At 57.0% G+C, this 23,651-nt stretch overlaps 1 protein-coding gene across 5 annotated transcripts in view; it reads right to left on the bottom strand.

Moving 5' to 3' along the window:
* Positions 1-1,421: 1,421 nt before the first annotated feature.
* SGSM2 (small G protein signaling modulator 2) overlaps positions 1,422-23,651 on the bottom strand; it is a 35,344-nt gene continuing 13,114 nt past the window's right edge. For 2 of the 5 annotated variants that reach the window (XM_045773659.2, XM_045773658.2), the window contains exons 3-22: positions 18,909-19,071; positions 18,474-18,635; positions 18,136-18,203; positions 17,893-18,038; positions 17,457-17,591; positions 16,807-16,931; positions 16,373-16,440; positions 15,994-16,154; positions 15,704-15,830; positions 13,967-14,101; positions 10,056-10,209; positions 9,000-9,064; positions 8,766-8,911; positions 8,155-8,283; positions 7,748-7,930; positions 5,621-6,007; positions 5,253-5,377; positions 4,738-4,820; positions 4,436-4,545; positions 3,375-4,000 (exon numbers count right to left, since the gene is read on the bottom strand). In XM_045773659.2, the coding sequence (XP_045629615.1) occupies positions 3,386-4,000; positions 4,436-4,545; positions 4,738-4,820; positions 5,253-5,377; positions 5,621-6,007; positions 7,748-7,930; positions 8,155-8,283; positions 8,766-8,911; positions 9,000-9,064; positions 10,056-10,209; positions 13,967-14,101; positions 15,704-15,830; positions 15,994-16,154; positions 16,373-16,440; positions 16,807-16,931; positions 17,457-17,591; positions 17,893-18,038; positions 18,136-18,203; positions 18,474-18,635; positions 18,909-19,071 (3,287 nt within the window). In that variant the 3' untranslated portion in view covers positions 3,375-3,385. The other 3 variants (XM_045773661.2, XM_045773662.2, XM_045773660.2) reach the window with 3 other exon arrangements.

The raw sequence follows: 23,651 nt of genomic DNA, 5'->3' as shown, positions 1-23,651 counted from the left end.
GAAGTGCTAACCTCAAGAAAGGCCAGACCCAGGGCCCCTCCTCTGCCCCACACCGCTGCCAGCACCTTCACTTGTGAGATGCTGGCTCCCTCTGCTGGTAGCGCCAGGAAGAGGCGTCCCTTGACTTCTGGGAAGGCCTAGGGTTAGGATTAGTGTCACACACTGGCACTGGGGACAAAGAGGAAGACTCTGCCCCTGGCAGTGATGAGCCAGTATCATCTGAGGGCTATCGCTTGATCTTAAGGGTAGGCAGAAACTCCCCCAGCTCGGCTGGAGCCTGCCAGAGGGGAGCCTGTGATCAGAGTAACAAAAATCCTGAGTAGGAACCCAGGTGCCTCCATTTAGTGGCTCTGTGTGAGAGAAGCTTCCAGGGTTGGAGGTGTCCCACCCCGGGGGGGTTCCTACCTGCACTTCTTGCTCTTCTTAATCTTCCCATGGCATTGCCCTCAGCAGACCCATCACTATGGCTGCAGGATTCCCTCTGGTCCTAGAAGGCCAGCCAGGGGGCTAGAGAGTGCCAACACTTCTGGGTGGAGAGGGAGCAGGTGGGAGTGTGTAAAGGAACCAGGCCATTGCCAGGCTAGTTTAGCAGGGGCCTTTGGTGAACTTCCAGATGGAATCACAGCACAGGAAATTCGGATTGTTCTAGGCAACAAGATGGGAGCGGGGTTGCCTTGAAGGGGTTATAAGGTTCCCTGGCCCCAGATCTCCCCATGTAAACCAGTTCTGTTGCTTTAGCAGCTCTGAGTTGTCCTAATGCCCAGAAAGGCTGTGTCTAGACCAGACCATATGCTGATGCTGGTGGCTGTGGCTGGAGCCCTCTACCTGGAGCCATTTATGATGAGGGCTGTAGTTCCCTGGAGGAGGGGAAGGCAGCTGGGAACCTACTATTATAGTTGGGCCCTTTTCATGCCTCAGCGGCTCTGATTCTTCCTGACACTCTCCTGGTGCCGCAGCCTGAAGCAGGGAGCTCAGAGTGCTCAGTGGGCGGGAGCCAGAGCCAGAGGGGCAGGCTTCTTCCCCACTGGCTGGAGGGCCCAGGAGGCTCCTAGAGATTCCCATTCAAACACCAACTCATCATTGTAGCTGGTCAAGAGGGCAGGGAGGTTGGGGAAGGGGTGGCAGGAACAGAGACCCATACTTATCCAGAGGCTGGATAGGTCATTGTTCGGTCTGAGATAGGACCTCTGGGTCTGGGGTGAGGTCCCCCCACTGAGTACTTGGGGTCTGTCACACCTGCCCCTGACCAGCCCGCAGCTGAGGTCCCTCTCTCCTGGAAACTTTTGTTCTCTCTTTGCACCATCCTTGTCTTGTGGGGCTGGCCCTCTTTACAGTTCAGTTGTGGAGCTTATAGAATTTCCCCATACACAAAATCCCTCACTGTCCAGTGCCAGCCCACAAGCAGCCCCCAGAGCCTCAGGCATTGCCAAATGCTATGTTTATTGGTCTGTTAACACTGAAGAGTATAGTTTCTGAGCCAAAAAAAAAACCCATACACACTCTGCTCACAAAACCACTGAGTCACTAAGGCAGGCACACAATGGCCACCATGCTTGGTGGCAGCCAAGGACTCACAGACAACAGGGGTAGGTAATGGGGCAGCTGGCCCCCAGATGGGTTGTGCAGTGCCCAGGAGAGGGGCAGGCTGGGGAGACTGTGCTGGATGCAGAAGGGCCTTTGGGTCCTTTCCCTGTTTCTCAAATGCAGTAAGTCTCCAGACCGAAGTGACTGCTGGACAGGCCCTTGCCCGTGTGGCAGAGTGGCCTCCTGGCCCCAGGGCAAAGCCCTAGCCTCGTGTGTTCGGGGGTGGAGGGGAAGTGGGTACGGCAGAGTAAGCAGTTGGCCTAGGAGCCAGGCCCTTCCTAGCACCCCGTGAGCGAGGCTCCTCCGAGGGGGTTTCCAGGTCTCTAAGCCTCTCCGCACCCTGAGAAGCATGTGGCAGGCAGAGCGAGACTTGCTTCTCACCAGGGGCAAACAGGGGAGACCCAGGTATCCTCCCCTTCCCCCAGACCCAGGGACTCAGGAGATGCCTGAGATCGGCGATGGGCTGCCCCAGAGCTCCAGAGCCTGTCCCTGAGAGGAGGCTAAGAGGCTTTCCCCCTGAAGAATCACCCTGGGACCCCTCTTGAGAGTGAAGTGCTCCCACTGCACCCAGATCATCCGACTGGCAAAGTGTCACCTACATAGTTGTCAGGGAAGCGACTAACGCATAAAGCAGGAGCCAGGTGGTGAGAGTGAAACTGTGCAGGTGCACGTGGGCGCCCCATGTGGGGCAGGGCAGTGCACGGGGTCACCTTGGGGGGCCAAAGGCAGTGGCAGTGCTGCTGAGGTGGGCTGCTCCCACCCAGGGCCCACATCTTCGGACTCCTGCATCTGGGATACGGGCCTGAGCTGGCAGCCGTTCTGGCTGCCCCCACTGGGGCTGGGGTGGGCACATGCACGCTGCCCGCAAAGGGACTCGCAGGAGAGAGCACGGAGTCCGTTTGCCCACATGACCCACGCCAGGTGGGGCCAGGCAGCTACAGCCCTGTTAATTCTACAGGGTTCCAGGCTGACCTAGGAGAGGCCATGGGGAGCAGTCCAGGCTGAGGCTGCAGGTGACGGGGGGCTATTCCCAGGTGTTGGAGAGGGGAGCAGAGTAAGTGTCCCCCAAGGCAGCCACTCCCTGAGGCCAACCCGGTCCCCTCCCCTCCCCTCCCTTCCCCAGCCGGAGGCACCCAGGCCCCCGGCCCGCCCTGCAGGGCCAGCACTGCCCGGAGTTGGATCCCAGGCTCACAAGCACTTTGTTAGGAACACAGGTGGGCAGGCGGGGCCGGCTGGGGGTGGGGCAGTCTCAGCTGCACCGCCCGGCTCCTCTCCCTGTGCAGCCCAGGGGCCCGGAGCCCAGGCTCTAGTCAGCCGCTGCCTCCCAGCCGCAGCCCTCACTTGTTCTCCATGAGCCTCTGCACCTTGTGGACGAGCTCCCGGGCAGTCTGCAGGACCTCCTGGGCATCGTGGTGCTCAGCCCGTTCTGGGGGAGACACACAGAACTGTGGGGCTGCTGGAGCGGGGGCGGGGGTCTGGGAGAAGCCCTGTGGCTGCCCACCCTGCTGTTTCCACCTGCTTTCGGGGAAGCGAGCCCCTCCAACCCTGCCCAGGCCAGGAGTGGAGGCCCCCATGCCCCTGCTGGGGGCAGCCAGGGTGGCCAGAGCGGTTCCTACCATTGAAGAACTTGATGATATCAGTGAAGTCCATGTTGTTGTCCCGGATAATCTCACGGTAGGCCTCCACCAGGGCCAGGGCAATGAACAGGACAAAGTGCTCTGACGAGATGTGCCGGGCCGCCCAGATCACCTCCCACACAGCAAACACATCCTCATAGAGCAGCTCTAGGGATCGTAAGGGGCTAAGGCTGAGCCTGGCTCCCCACGGGCCTCTGGATGGAGCCCAAGGTGGAGACAGAGCTCCAGCGACCCAAGTCCTGGGATTCTCCCCATGACAAAGAACCTAGTCCAAGAGGAGGGTTCCGGGACCCAGGCCAAGACCCTGCCCCTCTCAGGGACACACTCCTCGCACGCCAGGCTCGGGCAGACGTCACGCCGGCACTCTTGTCAGCTGGTGCAGCTCTATGTGTGCTGGCCTTGCTGCTTGAGAAGACTGGGTTAGAGAACAGCCCCCGAAACCACCGGCTTAGGGTGACTGTTGGCGGCCCTGTGGCATCGCTGAAGGAGCTTTTAAAACTGTGGATGTCCGGGCAGCCTCGCTTCCTAAGTCTGGGGCTGGGTGGGGCCAAGGCACCGGTGTTTCTGAGAGGCTCCCCAGGCAGTTCCAAAGTGCAGTCAGGGTCAGGAACCACCGACTCTGGGGGAGAGGGGTCTCCCACTGCCCTGACCCTAGCCCCGCTGTCCAGCCCGCACCTCTCACCTCTTTTAAAATCCAGCAAGAACCAGCGGTAACAAAAGTAAAAGTGGGTATAGTCTCCATTCTGGTGCATCAGCTCAAACAGCTCTGAGTCCAGGATCTTGCACAAGTAAAGAAAGGGAGCCGGACTGAGCTGCCGCTGCCTCTCCCAGCCACCCCTGCGCTCGTCCAGGCCCCTCCGCCACCCGGGTGCCCGCCCTTGCTCCCAAGCCCCTCCCTTCTCCTGGGGTGGAGGCTGTGCTCTGCGGCTCTGCTACCGCACCCGCCTCCCTGGGAGGCACTCTTTTTGGAATTGTACCATTTTCTGGGTGTTTGCTTCACTGTCAACCACACTGCTCACCAGAACTTTCACGAGCACGGTATTCACATGCTGACATTCCCCCTTGATTTGTAACCTCGAAACAATGGTTCTTGAATGAAAGATACTAAGCTTATATGGGAAGGGGATTTTTGGAACGCTCCCTGGCCTCCCTGTGGATGATGGACAAGCCCAGTGGTGCCTGGTCACGAGCCCACAGGCAGCTGCTGACCTCACCTGGATGAGGGAGCGCATGTTGGCGAAGTGGGTGTCCATGGCGCCCCCACTGGGGAAGTTCTGGCTCATCCTCTTCATGAGGTGGCTGAAACAGCTGTAGGCCAGCTGATCTGAGGGGAGATGGGAGTGAGGCTGGCAAGGCGGATGACCCCAATGCCCAGAGGACAGGGCTGGCTTACACCCCCACCCTTCCAGACCTAGTGGTCTTCTTTCCTTTCTCCAGCTTGCATCAGCCCAATCTCAACAGCACTCTGGGAATACGCTTCCCCCCGCCGCCCCCACCCTCTAGCTGGGTCCCTCACCGTTGTCGAGGATGACCAGGAGAGGTGCCAGCAGGTCGCACATGCCCTGCACATAGCCCACGTCCAGGTGCTCCCACACGTAGCTGAAATGCCAGGTATACGGTCACTACAGGCGTGTGCTGTCCTCCACCCTGCAGGGATCCCTGGGGAGATGGTCCTTAGAGCAGCCTGCTACCCAGAAGTCAGCCTTTCCATGACCCTGAAGTACTGGGAGTACCGCAGTCAACAGCCCATGGCCTCTGTCCTCGAGGCCTTCAGGGGCTCAGGGGAAGAGACAATGAACCGGCTGGGGCAAGGGCAATCAGCTAGGCTTCCTGGAGGAGTTTGGCTGAAGCTGCGATGTGACAGACCTCGAAGACGAGGGGTGAGGTGGGGGGCACGGCAGGGAAGGCACTCCAGGCAGAGAGTGCCGAGTGCGATCCAGTGCGAGGGAGAGGAGCGGGGCACCTGCCAGGCCTAACCTTTCCCCCAGCAGTGTCCCTCCTCCCGCCCTGAACCCTGCCCCAGGGTGGCACCTGCACATGACGTCTCTGAGCCTCTCGAGGTTGGGGGGCGTGAAGTACCAGTAATTGCGGTCACAGCGCTGCACATCCTTGTCTATGCGATGCAGATTTAAGGCCATAGTATCCAGTAACTCTATCTGAAAGAGTGGGGGCCCTCAGGAGTGAGTGGGGGCTGGCAGGGTTGCCTATATAAAGGAATGCAGGAACCAAGGGACTCTGAGAACAGAGCCCTCTGGGGATGCCAAGGGATGGGCTCAGTGCCCCTAAAGGATGGTCAGGGCACTCCCATCTGCCACCCACCAGCCCCGTCCCCAAGCCTCGGGGCATCAGGAGGGCCTCTGGGGTGGCTGAGAACAGTTCCCCGGGGAATGTCCACATACAGCGTAGGCAGCAGCGCACACGGCCGCAAGCTCCTCCCCTGCCTCCAGCTCGCTAGCCCGCGAGGCCTTCTGCCGGCTGGGATCCTGGGTCTCGGAGAAAGCACCGGCTGCTGGGACCAGCCTGTCGGAGCCTTCCTCCCCACCGCCATCCTCCTCCTCGAAGCCCATGTTCTGCCCCTCGTCTATGCTCGACTGGATGCCCGAGGCCACGGAGTAATTGCGAGAGGATGGCAGTCCTGAGTCCGGAGAGTCAAACTCCACGGACTGCTGCTGTCCCACCGCGGCGGTGCCCGGGGGCCCTGCTCCCAGCTCCTGCTCAGGCTCGGGTCTGCAATCTTCAGTGCCCGGGGGCTGTGGGGGCTCCAGGTCATCCACAGAGATAAATACCTGGTGGGGGTGAAGAGATGGTGGGGCTCACACCCCTACTCCAGCCCCTTCCCTCAGCTTGCTGTCTCCTTCCTGGGGTCCGAACCAGGCCACGTTATGGCCTCCACACTGCGCCCCTACCCGGGTTGCCAAGCCTCCCCTTTTCACCCATGCAACCAGCTGGAGAGCGATTGGGCTCCGGGCAAACAGAAAGACACCGTCTTTAGCTCTATCCAGTCCCCCTCCTCGGCCTCTCTCTGGGGCCTGAGAAAAAGTGGGAAGCACTCCAGGACTTTCCTTGGTGGCCGCAGGGAAGGGGAACCAGAGGCTCAGACACCGGATGGCCACCGTGAGCCACGTGTAGTTCTGCAAACACCCAAAGTCACGAGGCTGCCTCAGGCTGGGACAGCTGCGTGGGAATGAAGGCCGCCACTAGCCTTGGGGTGGCTGCTGGGGCAGCCTGGCGGGCGGCAGGCTGCAGGCGTGAGGAAAACAAGTTCTTCCTCATGTTCGGTACTGGACGTTTAGCAGAACCAGACAGGAAACTTCTCTTGCAGTTGCCTCATCAGTTACAGGCGCTTCACACAAGCTCAGGGGAGGGCGGGCAGGTAAGAGTGAAAGGTAACCTGTTCTAGATTTGAAACAGTCTGCCACTGTGGACAAGTTCTAGGCCAAAGAAGAGAGACCTATACAGATTGTTTTGTTTTTCTATTTGGACTACACAGGGAAGGGACACTAAAAGGAGTTTTCACTTTGTGAGAAGCGTGGGGTGCTGGGTTAGAATCAGGTAAGGCCATGACACATCAGTGTCAGCAAGGAAAGCTACCGCTGCTCGTGGGCCAAGCAGCCGGCGCACTGGTACGGACTCAGCACGGCACAAAACCCAAAGCCGGAGAGAGAGCACGCTCACGAATAGCGGAGTAAGAACAAGGCCTGTGGAAAGGAGCGCAAGGAATTCCCTTGGTAGTTATATTTCTTTAAGTCTTGTTCCAGCTTCAGTTCTCTGTTAGTGTAAGGATTTAGTAACGTAACAACAGACATTATCTAGAGAGACAATTTTAAAGAAAAAAACATAAGTTAATAAAAGAATATCCTTAAAACTGAAACTTCTTATGGTTTCTGGTCTGGCCCAGCAGCCGTGATCTCGGACTCGCTGTTCATCTAAAGGCCGGGCTGATGCCGGAAGAACTAGGGGGCTCTGAACTAGCTTTGCGTAGTCCGTTCTACAGGGAGATGGAGGACAGCACGGCGGGAGGGGGGATCTTGCCAGTAGATGTCGATGGGAGCCCTCTGAGTGCTGTCCTGGTCTCTGCCCAATAGCTCTCGGTGAAACCCCCATGGTCAGAGGACAGCAGAGCTGAGAGGGGACACCAAGGCCCAGAGAGAAGTTCCTCATCTTATTGGCCATGGACCTGGGACTCCAACCCTGGGCTGCCTGTTTCTAGCCTTGAGAGATCTCGCTACAAGGAAGGAGAATTTCCCTAAATCCTAATACATCCTTCTTTCCCTGCTTGTCCATTAAAACAGAACACAGTGTACTATCTCATTTTATTCCTGCGACACTCAGAGAAGTGGGCGGCAGGGGGACAGTCATCCAGTTTTTTAGCAGAAGAAAATGAGACATAGATACATTAAGCCATTCTCCCAGGGCTCCAGCGCTAGTGACTCCTAGAGTTCGGGCTGGTGCTCAGGACTCGGTTTTACTCCTATAAAATGCTGGTGGCCCCTGCCCCCGGCTCCCCCAGGTCCCGTGAGGCTCACGTCATTGCTGATGGTGGAATCTCGGTGGATGAGGCGCTGCACATGGCTGTCGATGCTGCTGCCTGATGAGAACTTGGTGAGTGTGGCTGGCTGAGCCTCCCGTTCCCGCTGCCTCACCACCACCTCGCAGGCCTTCCACTCTGCCAGCACCTGCTTGTACCTTGCTGCCACTGCTGAGTCCACCTGTCTCAAAGCACACCGTGACCCGGGAGGTGGGGGAGTGCTCCTGGGACAGTTGGAGACAAGGGCAGGGCCTAGCGGTGAAGACAGTGGGGCTACTCTGCTAACACCTTCTTGTGCCGTGTTTCTTTCTAGATGGGAAGGGGCCAAGGCTTCAGAGGCCCCTCCCCGGGGTCCCTTGGCCCAGCTCCCCATCTCTCTACCCTATGGCAGTGGGGTCCCCTTACCTGCTCCATTTCTTTCTTGCTCATGCCAAACTTGTAGTGGCCAAGCAGAAAGGGCCAGACGTCCTTACGGATCTCGTGCTCCACGCCTCCGTAGTAAACTTGCCGTAGCAGCTCCAGCTCCTTGTAGTTCTGAGCGACCCAGGAAGTAGAGACCGTATTGCCTCCGTGGTCATTGCGGCCCAGCTGGGTGACCCCATCTCCACCCCTCCCACGGAGTGCTGGGGCTGGGGCAGTGATTCCGTCACTCCGCTGAAGCCCAGGCAAACCCTGCTTTGGGATGGTCACGTCCTCTCGACCCCAGATTACAGCTGGATGAGAACCAGTTCGACCTCCTTTCCTTCCAGGATAGGCAACAGAGCCCAGAGAGATGCAGAGATTTGACCACGGTTTCAGAATAATGTGGAAGCAGACTAGAATCAGTCCAGCCCCCTTCCCACGGAAACCCACAGGCCCAGCTGTCTGAGATTCTACCATGACCTGGGCCACCCCAAGGCCATCAGTTCTGACCACTGCTACATTTTACTTGAATGCCCATCTGGTCTACGAAAGCTGCTCCCTTGACCCCCCGCCCCTTGACCCAGCCTCTGGCCCTGGCTCCCCAGAGTGTGCACCTTCTCGTCCTTCTGATACTTGCTCCACACATCCTTGGTGAGGCCCCCTGAGGCCCCCGGGGGCCGGGCAGGGGGGATGATGTTGTGACGCACCAGTGCTGACAGATGGGTCCGCACCGTGGACAGGTGGCGGCAGTAGGCCAGCCCTGTGGGGGGCAGGAGGAGCCAGGACCCATGATAATGGTACCTCCCCCAGCTCCAACCCCTTTTGGTCCCACCTCACCCTACACTCACAGCCATAGAAGGCCCGGGACACAATCTGCCTCTTCATGCTCTCACACAGCAGCCTGAGGGGCAACCTGTGGAAATAACCTGGCTCAGAGGGAGGGGCTATGGCCCCTCTGGTGGGAGGAGGTTGAGAGAGGACGTTCTGGCCTGGGGACCGGTGAGGTGCTCCGGCGGTGTGAGGAGTAGGACCCACAGCCCAGCAGCACATCTGTAGGCCCCCGTGTCTGTCAGTCACCTAGGTAGAGCTGCTGGGCACCTAGCCTGGCCCCCAACCACCCAAGGGATTTTGGGCAACTAACTACACTTCATGTTAGTGAATCTTGGTTTCCTCATGTGAAAATGGAGAAAACCATCTCAGGGTCACGAGGAGTAACAGGCAAAAAACGAAGTTAGGGGCGCCTGGGTGGCTCAGTCGTTGGGCATCTGCCTTCGGCTCAGGGCGTGATCCCAGAGTCCGGGGATCGGGCCCCACATCAGGCTCCTTTGCTGGGAGCCTGCTTCTTCCTCTCCCACTCCCCCTGCTTGTGTTCCCTCTCTTGCTGGCTGCCTCTCTCTGTCAAATAAATAAATAAAATCTTAAAAAACAAAAAACTGAGGTTAGCAGGTAAAAGAGAACAGCCCGCAAAAGCATCAAGTGCTGGCACAGGACCCTCACACCCAGGCCGTTCATACGGCATGCCCGGCACACGGCAGATGCCCAGACGTGCAGCCTGATGGCGGAGTCTATGTCCGTGCCGGGAAGGAGAGCTCTCACGTACTGAGGACCGACTACGTGCCGCGCACAGCTCTGGGCGCTGAGTCACACGTCTCATTTAGTCCTCACAAGTACCTTAGGAAGCGGGTGGTATTATTCCCATCTTACAGGTGAGGAAACCGAGGCTTAGAAATGTAGAGGCTCACAGAGACTCAGTAACTGTCACATAGGTAGCAGAAGGGAAATTGAACCCAGGTCTGTCCAACTTGAGGCCACCCTGTCAGACAAGTGACACAGCCCCTAAGGGCAGAATGCACACAGGCAGACACAGCCACAGGGCGCTGGTGTTCTGGGCCATGCCCACTCACCGGTCAGGGACACAGCTGCAGTGGCTGGGGGTGGCGTAAGGGGAGCTGCGAGTGGAGCAGGAGAGGCAGGAGAAGCCCTGGCTGCACAGGGACTCCAGGTGCCAGGCTGGCAGGCTGGGCCCAAAGCCCTGCATTTCGATCATGTCACCAGCATCTGAGGACAGGAAGGGGGTCATGGTCAGGGCCTGGCAGGCCTCCTCCCCACAAGCACCCTGTAGCATGCCCACCTCTGTGCCCAGAGCTGCAGCATGAAGTCACCCACTGGTAGAAAACCACCAAGGTGGTGCCTGCCTGGTCCAGAGCCCAGAGACGGAAATGGTGGAGAGAGAGGGTGCCCGACATCTCCCGCCCTCCACCTGGTCTTCCTGCGTGTGATAAAATACTCGGGCTGAGCTGTAGATACTGGTGTCTGTTCTCTCCATCTTGCTATCAGCAATGGAATAAACACTCGCTTTTCTAGAGGGACGAGAAAAAAAGAGGAGGAACGACAAAAGCCTAAGCTCTCTAAAATGCCGCCAGCTGGCCTGACCCGGCACGATTCACCTGGTCCTCCTGGACAAACTCTGAGATGTACAGGAAAGCGCCTGGAATGCTGCGATGCTTCGAACCGAGTCCCCACTGATCAAAGCTCCTAAGGATCCCGGAGCCACTTGTCCCAGTCCCCAGACCTCAACCCTCTGAGGGTTCAAGACCCTGCCACAGGTTAAGGAGGAGCAGTGAGCTCCCCCACCCAGCCCAGGTCCCTTGCTGCCAACTCACATGGGTTCTTCCTGAGTTCTCCATCCTCACCCTGCCTGACTGCACTTAGCATGGTGGCCTCCTCCAAACACACAGGTGAGCTGGCAGGAAGGGCAAAAGTCCCAGCGCTGTCAGGCCAGTGTGGGGGTGGTGGCTGGGCCCCTAGTTCTACCCCCCAGGAGAATGCGCCCATTGCGGCCTCAGAAGACAGCTCCTCAGACACATCGACACCACCAGCAGATGGAGCCTTCTCAGCCTTCTCAGCCAGCCCAGCTGGTCAGTCAGAACTCAAGACCCTTGAGAGTTCCTAGGGCCCCAGTGGGGCAGGACACAGCCCATGGGGGACTCTGGCAGATCCAGTGGGTCACAGAGACGAAGCAAAGTAAGGGCAGAAAGTGTAAGGACCAGGAGATGATGCCAGGAGGGAAGGGGAGAGCACAGAAGAGGGAAGAAGAATGAAAGAGAGCTGTATGTGTGAAGAAGCAGCTTTTTTCGAGCAGCATTTTCTCGTACAAATCTTAGCGTGGGCCCTGGCCTGCTAGGAGTCTGGAGCAGACCTAGGCCCGGTTTTTGTCAGAGCCAGACTCCAGCTCTCGATGTGCCCTCGTGGGGAGGGCTGAGCTGAGCCCCCTCCAACTACCTCAGGGGATACCCTGTCTTGGCCTGAGGCTCTCTTCTCAGACCCACAGCTAGGATTTTTGTAGATATCTGGCCCTTCAGCTCCACCAGGAGGCAAATTAAGGGAACACACTTGGTGTGGAGGGGCTGCGGCTCTGGGAGTGAGGAGTTGCAAGCCATGCCCAAAACTGGGAAGAAGAGGGAAGGGACAAATGCAGGTGGGGTGGGGCAGGAGCTCAGCTCATGGCCCTGCAACAGGCAGGGGAGAGGCCAGTCATTGGGGGGTGGGTGGGAACAGGCCCAGCCAGGCAGGCAGCAGGCAACAGGCGGGCAGGTGGGGGTGGGGTGGAGGGGGTGGGGTGGTGCGACAGGTGCAGAGGATGAACAGTGGGCACATAGGGAAACAAGCTCATGCCCAGAAAGTAGGGCCCAACCACGGCAAGACTCCCGGGTCAATGCTCTTCACCTTAATTCTCCAGGAAGGAGCCGAACCAGCCAGCATTGAACACTGCATCTCTGATTAACCCAGTGCAGACAGCTGGAGCCCTGGAGTGACTGGGTGAGGGCAGCAGGCTGGACATGGGGAGGTGGGGGGGATCTGCTGGGCCAGCTTTGACTCTGACTCTCTCCTCTGAGCATGAGGAAAGTGTGAAGCGAAAGTGATCAGGGTGGTTGAACCCCACAGCCCCTAAGACTCCGAGTGAAAGGTGTCTGACCTGGAGCAGAATTAGAGTGAACAGCATCTCTGCTCTGTGGGGAGGTAGCAGGAAGAGGAGGAGAGGTCGGGGGAGGGAGAGGAGAGTCTGGACACCCGCCACTTGATTCACATGCACAAGTCAAGCATGTGGCAGGCCTGAAAAGCAACGGCTAGTAGAACGGACTCAACAGTGTTGTCATTATGGACTGGGGTGGAGGTGGGGGCTCCCGCATCAAATCCCCAACCACTGCCAGTACTCCTCTCATGCCTCCTCTCCTTCCCCTGGGGGTCCAGGGGCTACATACTGGGTTGGTCTGGTTCCCAAGGAAGAGGAAGCCCAGACAAGCCCTGAGGCCTCTGGACCCCATAGGCATGGAGGCTTCTCTGACCCTGGAGGCCTCAGCCCTAAGACTAGTCCAGGCTGGGCTTCCTAACACCAAGTCTGCCAAGACAGGGGCTCTGTTGGGACCCCCAGCCTCTAGCCTGATATCAGTTCATGCAGAAAGAAAGGGATCCCTGTCCTTCCTGACTCAGCCTTTCTACCCTGCTCCAAGTCCCTTAGTCTGTAAATAAGCATCAGCCCCGAGCCCCAGATTTGCAAGGAGTCAGATGGCAGGCTGTGTGCAGACAATATCAGAAGTGAGGCTCCCCTGTACTTGTGCCCAGGGGGGGCTGTGGCTCCTGCCAGGAGGGCTACGAGGGAGGTGAGGCACAAGGGCAGGCATGTGGCAGGCACGGGGCAGCTGCTAGGGCTGAGGGTGTGCCGGATGTGTGCTAGCCACAGACTTAGTTTCTCAGGGAGTGGGGGGTGGGCGGACCTCATTACTGATGTGGTGGTTGGGCTGAGGAACTGGGCTGTTTGGCAGAAGTTTGTGGAAGCATAACGGGAGTGTCACATATACTTAGATACGCTCTGTAGGGGCAGGAAAAGGGGAGAAGAAATTAATTCTGTGGCACGGGAATGGGTGCAGATGGGGAAGTTCCCTTAAACTCCAAGAAAGCTGGCCCCAGCCCCTTCATAACCAATTTCCCTTGAGCATCCGGCCTAGACTTCTCAGGTCCCCTGGCCCATCACTCTCTATAAAGTGTGGGGTTCTCCTTCTCTACCAATCTGGCTCTGTGCTAAGAAGGATGCGTGGTGGACAGAGGAACCAATGCTGAGGAACTTTGGGCACTGTGCTGGGTCGTTTACAATGAAGGGCCCTCCTCTGTAATTGTGGACTCTGAGGTCTGTGAGGGTGGGAAACACCTGTCTTAGATCTCTGGCACATCTCTTTCGAGACTTCATGCTGAAGCACCAGGCAGTACCTGCTGGAGCCCTCAGCCCTGCTGGGTAAACCAGCCCTGGGTCTCTTTCCATGGCGGCTCCAACACCTCACCCGAACCACAGGACTCATCTGTGTGAGCTGTCCAGCCCCCACCCCTGCCCCTCTATCCTGTTTCTGTTAAGTCAGAAGTCAAAGGTCCAGGGCCAGGAGGCCAGTCTTCCCAGCCGGCAGGGTAGAAAGAAAGAGACACTGCCTCAGGTTTGCAGCATGACCCCCAGGAATGGGCACAGCGCTTGGAAAGACATTCGGAGTTCCCAAGAGGCAACCAGATAGTCAGATCTTCCTACCAAAGGAGCCTCCCTCTCAGGCATGAAGCCCTCTCCCTTACAGACTCAGTGGGGAGCCCCAAGCCACCTGCTCTTTGTACCATCCCCTCTTCTTGCCAGTGCCTCTTTCAGCCCTCCCTGACCTGCCTCCTGATGGGGGACCACCCCAGTCCCATAATGCCAACACTGCCGTCCGAGCCCCTGCGGTGGGTGGCAGGTGGGCCAGGGGGTGGGGCGGGGCAGGGGAGGGGCAGGGATAAAAACCTTTCATCGGATTGGGAGCTGTGAGGTTCCGCGAGCAGATCATTGAGAGCATTGCGTGCAGTTTATCCTCCTCTTCCTCATCATCGTCCACCGAGGCCGCGCGGCTGGCCGCTAGGTGGTGGTAGTTAATAGTGACTGCTCAAAGAGAACAGCGAGAGAGGCAGAGGCATGAGGACCTGGTCCTGGCAGGGGGCACCAGACTCCCTCCTTACGGGGAGGGGCCAGAGTCTGGGTCGCCTCGAACCTGCTGGGCACTGGAAACAGGCTAGGGGACTGAGAGCTCTCTGGATGATTTACTGGGGAGAGTGTGGAAGAGAGTGAGGGGAAGGCGGCAGCTCCAGAGCTCCACTGGAGGAGGTCCTGTCTAGGAAGAACAGAAGATGGAGAACTGACGGGGGAGAAGGGGAGTGAAAGACAGGGACCAGTGGGGACTCAGGCAGCTCAGGAGCTCCCCAGCCCCGGCCAAAGCAGGGCACGACTGTTGGCAGATGGGTCCTGATCAGTCTTCAGCTCACGTCATGGTCAGGCTGAACCAAATCTGCAGATGACCCCAAATCCCCCTCTTCAGACTGTAAATCCAAACTTCTTCAAGGTTGGCCCAGAGCTGCACTTGAGAAGCCTGGGTCACTCCGCTTGGTTTCAGCTCCTGGGGCCCTGGCTTGCCCTCTGGGGATGCAGCCCTTGAAGCAAAGTGACCAGAACTGGGAGATGCCAAGGCTTAAAGAGGGGACGTGGAGCCCGAGTCATCTCAGCTGAGCAGCAGGCTGAGATGAAATGCCAGGTTTGCAAACATGTTCTGACCCAAGGCAGGGCTCCTAGTTAAGCACGTCTGGGAGGAGGAGCCCCATGGCTCGTGCCCATCAGGCCTGTTGAGGCTATCTGTGCCACGGCTGTGCGTTTGCCGTCGGGGTCATTTATCTGCTAATACAGAAACAACTTGCTGACAACTTATTGGCACGAGTTAGGAAATTTAGGGAGCAGGTGGTCCGGTTGGCAATAAATGCTCCGCGCTAGTAAATTCCCTGACCTTATCCCCAAGACTGGGGAGTCTGGCCCAGAGAAACCAATAGTGAGCAGCAGCAGTCAAATCAGAAAGGGAGCTCTGGTGTTGGTGGATACCCATAGACAGGCCCCGTGGGCCCAAAGGTGTGCGTCCAGGTGGGGCAGGACCCATGAGTGCCACACCATCTCTCAGCCCCCCCAGTCCCCAAGGTCCCCTGGCCAGCTCCAAGTTTCACCTTCTTCAGGTGCACCCCTTCTCCAGCTAAAGCTCCTCTGACCAGTGGCTCATCCGAGGAGGGCTCTGGCTCCAGGGGAGTCAGGGAACAATCTGCACCATCCAGAAAGCAGCACTGATCCCGCGCGCAGGCTGCCTTGTGGAGATCGGGCCATGGGCCAGGGAGGAGTGGAGGTCTCCACCTTCTCTTCCTAGTCTTACCACACTTTTTTTCTTGGGCCAGGGCAGAAAAGGCTAAGAAAATACTGCACAAGACTGGCTGAGCCAAGAATCTTGAGGTGACGGGTGGGGGAAGACAGCTAGGTAGAAGAGAGGCAGCTTCTCAGAGGGATGATCTGCAGGGGAAGGTCTGGTGAGAGGCTGAGGATGAACCGCTCCTCTCAATCTGGCCCGGTCCGTGAGTGGAGCCTGCCTGCCACCCCTCCTGGGTAACACTGCACTCCCCCACCTCCCTGAGCGTCTTTCTCTCTTCCTCCATGGATGAAGCTTGAGACACTCACTGTGCTCATGCCTGTGGCCAGGGTAAATGATCCGGAACACGTAGTCTGTGGCCCGCCCGGAGCCCACCTCCTCCACATCCGTGGTCCGCATGCTGCTGCGTTTCCGTAGCTTGGGGAACACTTTCCCCTATGGAGGGAAGGATGGGTGGTTGGCCTGTGCAGGGCAGCGTCTGATCCAGGGTCCCACCCAAGGCAGCTGCTAAGAACTCCATGTGGGGAAAGGAAGAAAGGTGAGCAGAGAACCCCCCTCACACATCCCCTCACTCAGAGTGTCCCAAGCCCTGAGGTACCTTCCCCTGCTGGGTCCAGAGTGGGGGCTCTAGCTGTCCTCGGGGAAGCAGCCCATTCTCCAGGCAGGACAGAAAGGACAGCAGGTGTCCTCCCTGTGGGAAGTGCAGTGGTGGCCTCTGGATGCCATCCTGGCTCACCAGCACGAGCGTGCCGCCGCTCTCTGTGGGGTACACATGGGCGAGTGAGGCTAGGCCTCCGAGACCCCTTGGTCATCACCACAGCCCAGTCAGCCAGGCCTCCCAGCTGGGTAGGAAAACAATGGAGCATGGGCATGATGGGAGGAGGACAGGACATCCAACGGGCCATGCATGGTATGTGGCCGGAAAAGGGTAGTCTCCCTCTCTCCTTGACCCTATGCCCAGGATAAGGGAGGCTCACTTTGCTGGTGGCAGTGGATGCAGACGATCTGACTGAAGGGAACAACCAGGGCATAGTCCCAGTAAACGCTGGAAAGGAACCAGACTGGTGTCACCACGTTGTAAGACCTGTCATCCCGCTTTCTTCATCTTCCACCGCCAAAACCTGTGAAACTACCCTGAAGACGGAGGACCATGGCCGAGAAGTGACCTCAGCCAGCCACGTCCGTCTGGGCCCGTGCTGTCACGGCACAGAGCCTGGCCATCTCAGCTGCCTAGGGCTTGGCTCAGGCAAACCTCTTCGTGCCCAGGCCTGGCTTGATCTTAGAGAGCTTGGGAATCTCTCCAGGCAGCCTATTCCTGCAATTCTTGGCATCAAGCTAAGGAGTGAGGCCTGCCTCCTGGAGCAAGCTGAGTCTGTCCACCCCCCGCCGCCTGGAGTCCCAGAGCCCCCACCTTTTCTCCAGCTCGGAGTCTCCCAGAGTCCCGTTCATGAGCTGGTTGGGGGTCCACTTCAGAGTCAGGCTCTCTGCAGACTGGTGCAGGGAGAGGTAGCCAGGGACAGCCTCCATGTCCTCCTTCTACAGGGAGAAGACACAGCAGAAGGCAGAGGTGACCAGGTGCTGAGGCTCCTAGGAGAGGCCCATGAGCCATAAGCTCTAGGCGGGAGCTGGGGAGCCCGAGCTAGTGCAGTCACGGGATCCCGGAATGGAGGCCAGGAAGAAGGAGGGGACAACGTGAGCCACACGCAGACATGGGCCCCTCCTCTCCCTGGCTGGCCTGGTGCTACTGGCTCTTTCCTGCCAGCCTCCCGGATGCCAGGTATGTCCTGGGCCAGCCATACCCAAGCCAGGTGTTCACCCTGCCTTCTGGCTGCCGTTCCCGCCTTTGGACAGCCTGGTGCTCAGCAGGGCAGATGCTGACTAAGTTGGCTTCTGCCAACTCAAGGCTGGGCGCAAGGCGTATGAAACTCTGAAGTGAGGGGTAGGGCCCTTCTCCCCTTTCTCTCTAGTCCAGCTCTGCGGAAGGGGACACATGGGGCTGGGAAGGTCCCGTCCTGAGCCTTTCAGAAGAGGGAGCGGAGGGCGGGCATCAAGTCCTCTCACCGGCTGCACCAGCACGTTGTTCTTGCCGTACAGCAGCCGCGTCCTTGAGTTCTGGTGCAGGGACTCCACGTACTCGCGGGCGCAGGCGGCTAGCCGGTCCTCTGACGCACTGCCACCAGAATGCCGCTTCCGGATCTGAGCGGAAAGGCGTGGCTTAGCCCCCGGCCCTGGGAAATCTGCCCCACGCAGACCCTCTGTAGCTGCCCCAGGGGTCCATTCTGTCCTGGGTCTGCTCTCGGCCACGGACCACTGGTGTGCTCCTGGTGTTTAGGTAAGTGGCAGCAGGGGTAGAAGACTCTCCTGAGGTAGCCATGACTTTGTGCATCTCTAAGGTCCAGCCTGTGTCTGTAAAGAACATGGAGGCCAAGCTGCCCTTCCCTACAGGCCGACGGGCATAGCTTGGATGAGCATAAGGGGTGGGGAGAGGGATACCTACTCCTAGGGCTGGGCGCTTTGCAGGGGAGTCCTGGCGATTAGGGGGACCCCGGATACGGTGCCTCTGGACCAGCTCATCAGCAGAGGGGTCAGTCCAGTAGTGATCAGCTGTCTTGAGCTTGGTGTACTCCAAGGCACATGGTCCCACTGTGAAGACAGGGACAGTCAGCTCGGATGTGACCCTTCAGAATCTGCCCCTCAGCCCCCACTGGCCCAGAGCAGGCCTCTCTGCGCTCAGGCTCACCTAGAAGAGAGGCCAAAATGGGGCCAAACACAGGATCTGACAGTAACGCCTCCTTCTCGTAGTACTTGCTGCCATGGGGAGACAGACAGGGGGCTCATTCCGGAGCAGTCAAGCCCACCAAGTACGGACATCCCCACAAAGACCCTTTCATGTGAGTCACTAAGAAGAAATGAGTCCACAAAGACTGAGCTTTGCGGGGTGCCTGGTGTGGTCTGTGCTTTCCGGGTCCTAGAGGGGAAGCCAGGCACGCCTCCAGACTGTTGTGGACAATCACGCATGCTGAGGACTGCTCAGGAGGTGGGCCCCAGGGAGGGGCTACTTGGGGGAGGGGCAGTCACCTGCAGTTCTCTACCAAGTACTGCATCACCCTGTCCAACACTTTCTCCATGAGCGCCGTGCGCACCCATATGTGCTTTAAGGCCTGCAGGCTGAGAGCTGGGGCCTTCCCGCTGGCAGAGCCCTGTCTCCGCAGGCCATCCTGGCTGCCCACCGAGGGTTTCCTGCAAAGAGAGGGTGGGCTTCAGAAGTGGAGGGCCTGGGGGTAAGCCTGGGATAGGTGGCGTTAGGAAAAGAGTTTGGTGCCACAAGAACCCAGAGGACTGACTAAGATGAGGGGTTGAAGTGGGGGCTTGTGTCCAAAAGGAGCCAAGCCCCACCCTGGTCTCACCAAGGGACCCTGCAAGAAATGAGCCTAGGAAGCCAACCTGGGAAGTAGCAAATGCCAAGTGCAAAGAGCAGAAGGGAGTGATGGGAGGAGCTGGCCCAAGGCTCACCTGCCCTCTACTTGTTGCTGTAGCACCTGTACCTTGTGGCAAATCTCCCCAGCCACTGGGCACGTCTTCCCCACCTTGGTGAACAGGGCTGCCATCTTGTCACTGCGCAGGAAGCCAGCAGCACGGCGTCTGAGCTGATGTAGGAGGCAAGCCTCCACTGCACCTAAGCCACAAAGAAAACCAGCCCCTGAGCCTGGGCAAGAGGGGGAAAGGGAGAAACACTCCTCTTCCTCATAGCTACGGAGAGCAGAGGGTAGACGCAGGCCCTGACCCATGCTGGGATGAGCAGGAAGGATTTCAGTCTGAGGCAGGCCAGGGAGATATACCCTGACCTCCTTCCAAAATTCCTCTCCCTGCCTGTCTGTCCCTGCCAGGGTGGACCTGCAGGGGCTGACATGCCATACCATCCCTCCCCGCCCCTCCCTTGGTGTGTACATGCCTCCTGTGTGCAGCATTGTCCCGGGGCTGTGAGGACCAAAGCTGCCAGTTCCAGTGGCTCCTCCCCCACCCACAAGGGCAAGCAGGGTCAGTACCTACGGGACAGGGGATGCAGGGAGCACACAGCCCAGCAGCCCTCCCGGCAAGCAGGGCTGATGTGGTTGCTAAGGAAAGGGCTCTGGGAAGGAGGCAAAATACTGATGAGGCCACTGCAGAGATCAGACCCAACAGCGGCTCCTGAATTATTGATGAGCCCTGCAGCCGAGAGTGAGAGATTTCTATTTCCCATGCTGGGAGGATTTCCCTTCACTCATTCATGTTTTTAGGGGCTAGGCTTATTCTCTCCATCTGCATCCTGCAGGAAGGAAAGAACAACTTGAAGGGAAGAGACGGGGAATTGCCCCGGGCATGTGTAGAGTCTAAAAATATTAGTATGTATGGGGGGTGCTTGGCCTTTATGAGAAGGGAAAGGCCCAGAAAGAGGAAATTGATCACGGTCATGTAGTAGCAGAGCCAGAACCATGACCCAGGACCCCAAACCCTGGCCCAGCCCCTTTCACTTCCTCCAGGTGTGTTAGGGGGCCCACAGGGGGGAGGAGGAGTGCTCCCCTCATGTCACAGGTGCTCTTTCTATACGGATTGACAACACTGGTATGCCGGAGGTGAGAGTCAGAACAGAGTCTGGAGCTTAGCATAGCCACTCACCACCCCTGGGAAACGTGGGGGAAAACACTCTGAGCCTGTTTTCATCTACGAAATAGGACTACTTCTAAGGACTGGCATGAAATGTTACACGGGTTGAACTGAGTAAAGTCCTTGCAGACAGGAGGCACTCCATCCTTGTCGGTTTCTTAGTCCTCAGTCCTTTTTGGCAAGATCCTGTTCCACAGTTAACCTGCAAGGGCTGGGTTTTTGCAAGACCTCTCCCTGGCAGGAATAGGAGAGGGGGGTCACAGGCTGCCTAGAGGTGGATGGAGATGCCGTTCCCTCAGGAAGAGGGGAACTAAGGCCCTATCAAATTGACTGTGACTACTGTTGTTAGAATATGAAGCCTGGCCTTAGGAAATAACCACTGATCCCAGGCTCTCACCTGGTTTTTGTTCTCATTTTTAGTAACTGACAGGCAGTCACTGCTGTCCTATAAGAGTTTTGTCTGGCCCTCTCTTGTACTGAAGTCAAGAAGTTGGAAAGAGTCCTGGGACTGGAGGCTGGACCCGGTAAGAGCATCCCAAGGGAGGGGAAACAAGGCAGGACCCTCCCTCTCCTAGGAGCTTCCTGCTGGGCTCTTCCCTACTCAGGCCTCAGAGGACTTTATTTTATAAGGCACAGCCTTTCCCTCACAGCATGTTCACACATGTATGTGCAAATGTGTGTACAAACAGATACACCTATACATATCATGTGTGTATGGGGCATGTGGGGAAATCTCAACTTAAGTGTCCCCATACTTCACTCCATGGCTGTCCCCTGGGTTCCTGGAGGTCCTGCGTGGCCCTGTGATGTACAGGTGCGTGAGTCCCAGTCTCTTGGTCCTGGGGTTGCAGCACCAATAGGAAAGTGGTGACCATTTCCTGGGATTCCACTCCCCATTCAGAGTGGGAGAGAAGCAGCACTGAACATGGCCAGAGTGGCAGCAGACGGCACCAGTCCTGCAGGGAATCATGTGTCTCAGTGATATGACTAATTGCTGGCATAATGAGCCATTAGCCTTCCCACCTTCCCCAGGAGACTGCAAATGCAGCCAGGCTGGGGAGCCTGGTATTGGCGGGTAGTAGTGCTCCCATCCCGCCTGGCCTCACCCACACTCTCAGGCAGCCTCTGAGCGCAGGCATTAGGGTTCTCTGGGGTGAGCAGAGGCATCCCTCAGCAATTACTGCAAGTAGAGAATATTGAGAGAAGCCCAAACATCATGCCTAGTACTGTCCTGCACACCCCATAGCCCCTAAGTTACTTCTATGAAATGCAGGCAAGGTGCCAGGCAATGTCTGGGGAAGGAGAAATCCCTCTCAACTTTACCTTCCAAGCAATGTAAATGACCCTCTACGCCAGGTATTCTTAACCCAGCTCCATGGGCTCCTTGGCCAGTGACTGTTCAAACTACATTTGTCCTTCCCCATTCCCACCGTGGGCTGTCTGCCCCCACCCCTCTGAAAGTGAGCACGTGCAAGGAAAAATACTGTTTGCAGCATGTAGGCACAGTAGTAATAACAGTAACACTAATAATAATTGAGAACTGCTATCCTAAGAGGGTTCGTGGGTGAGCTGCTGCACCTTCCAAAGACCCCCGAATATCACAAACAAAATCACTGGTGTGCTCCAGGATGCTTACGTGAGTGTTTTTCTGGATAAAGTAGCCATGATTTTAGCCTCTAAAAGGGGTACTTGACCCCCAAAAGCTTTAGAATCCCTCTAAGCTCTAAGACTTTTGGGTTGAGCTGAACCATAGACAGTTCCACTGGTTGAAACTCAGAGGTGCAAGTATAAAGACTCTGCCTGCCCCACAATGTACAGTGAACACCACTCAGAACTCGGTTGCAGAACCATCAGCAATGAGGTCAAATTCTCCCGCTGCCCTCGCTCCCCAGGGAGGGCCTTTCACAGGCTGTCAAGCACCCTTTCCCAGGAGAAACCATCCAGAGGCCCATGCCTTGCCTTTCCTGACCAAAGGCCCAGAGCACCAAGCAAAACTCCAGCACCTTATACTGCTTTCTGCCCCAGACTGCCACCATGACCCCTCCCCAGGGTGGAGGGCTGTGGCAGAGATGTTCATCACGGCTTAAGCACCAAGTCAGCCCAACCCATCCTCCTTCAAAGTGAAGGCTCAGGACCCCCCTTCCACTAGGTCCCGGTATCACCTATAGCCACTCTGGAACCACCAGAAGAGGGGCAAGACATCCCTGACATCATCTAGCTCATTTCATATGGGACAAATGTGTACTAATTAATACAAATCAACACTATTTTTGGTCATTGGTTGGAGTGGAAAGGTTTGGGTGAATAAATTGAAACAAACAGAGAAACAGACATCATTCAATAAGCACAACTCTCTCACTTCTGAGAACCTTGGTCTTCCAGGAGAACTTTGGAGCTATGTTGCCAGATGAGCCCACGATACCCTCTCTACTCTGTCATCCCATCCCACTGACAAGAAGGCTCAGGGAATTACAAGAACCTTGCTGTGGACATCTCTCCCAAAAGGTCTGGCACCATCTTCCCAGGGAAAAGCTGGGAATTATAGGCTGAGACTAGCCCTGGAACTCTCCCTCACCAGCCTCTGATGTCCCAATAAGGTCTACTGAGTTATGGGGCTTAACAAATGCTAAATGGGCTAGAGACCACAAGTGCTAACAGAATCTTCTAGGGCCCCCTCCCACAAATCCTTACATACTGATCTCACCACTCCAAGGAGTCCAATTTAGAATAAAGGGGACATTGGTAGACAGAGACGGAAGGGACCTTATCAGACCTTGCTGTGGAGAGAGCTGGCTGGCATCACTCCTATGGAGGCAGTGCGGTACTATCCATCAGCAGTGCGAATAACCTCTGACCCAGTAACCCCTCTACTGAGAATCTAGTCTACGAACATAACTGCAAGATTACTTAGTTAAAACAGCAAAAGACTGGAAACTATCCTCATGTCCATCAATGGGGACAGGTTAAGTAAATATGGTATATTCATACAACAGATTATTATATGACTCTGAAAACAAGTGAGGATGTTTTCTAGGAATTCACAGTGAAAAGTCTCCCAAAGCAAGATGCAGAGCAGTATGACTGCATACCTTTTCATTACAAAAAGGGTGTGTGTGGGGGAAACAAAGAATATAATTTCTTTTACTAGGATAAAAAATTCTGGAGGGATGCATAAGAAGCACAAGTGGTAGCGGTTACCTGTGTGGAAATAGTAAGTGGAGGGAGAGTGGGTGAGTGGAGCCAGGTACGGAGCAAACTCGACGCTGTACACCTTCTGTACAGTGTTGATTTTTGAACCAGGTAAAGTGTTACCAAATCAGGATAATAATTATAATAATTAAACAGGTGACCACTCCAACCCAGATACCATGATTCTATTAGGAGATGATGCTAGAGACTTTCTCTAGCCTGGAGGTGAATCAAAACTCACAAAACCCGGAAAGGCTGGGTCTGTCCATGGGCACCCAGTCCTTCACCAGCTCCCGCAGCAATCCCTCCCAACTGGCTTGGATCCCCAATCCTACAAGAGCACCTGGGCTCTGCTTAGCTTAGTCACAGATGATCTGAGCTAGGCAGGGACCAGAGAAACACTTCAGTGGGCTGGGACAAGCT

The sequence above is a fragment of the Ursus americanus genome, chromosome 23 (assembly GCF_024610735.1).
Source record: "Ursus americanus isolate L20-20 chromosome 23, mUrsAme1.1.p, whole genome shotgun sequence".
NCBI classification, from domain to species: domain Eukaryota; kingdom Metazoa; phylum Chordata; class Mammalia; order Carnivora; family Ursidae; genus Ursus; species Ursus americanus.
Note: the sequence above shows the minus strand (reverse complement) of the source record. Positions and strands in the feature narration are given on the sequence as shown.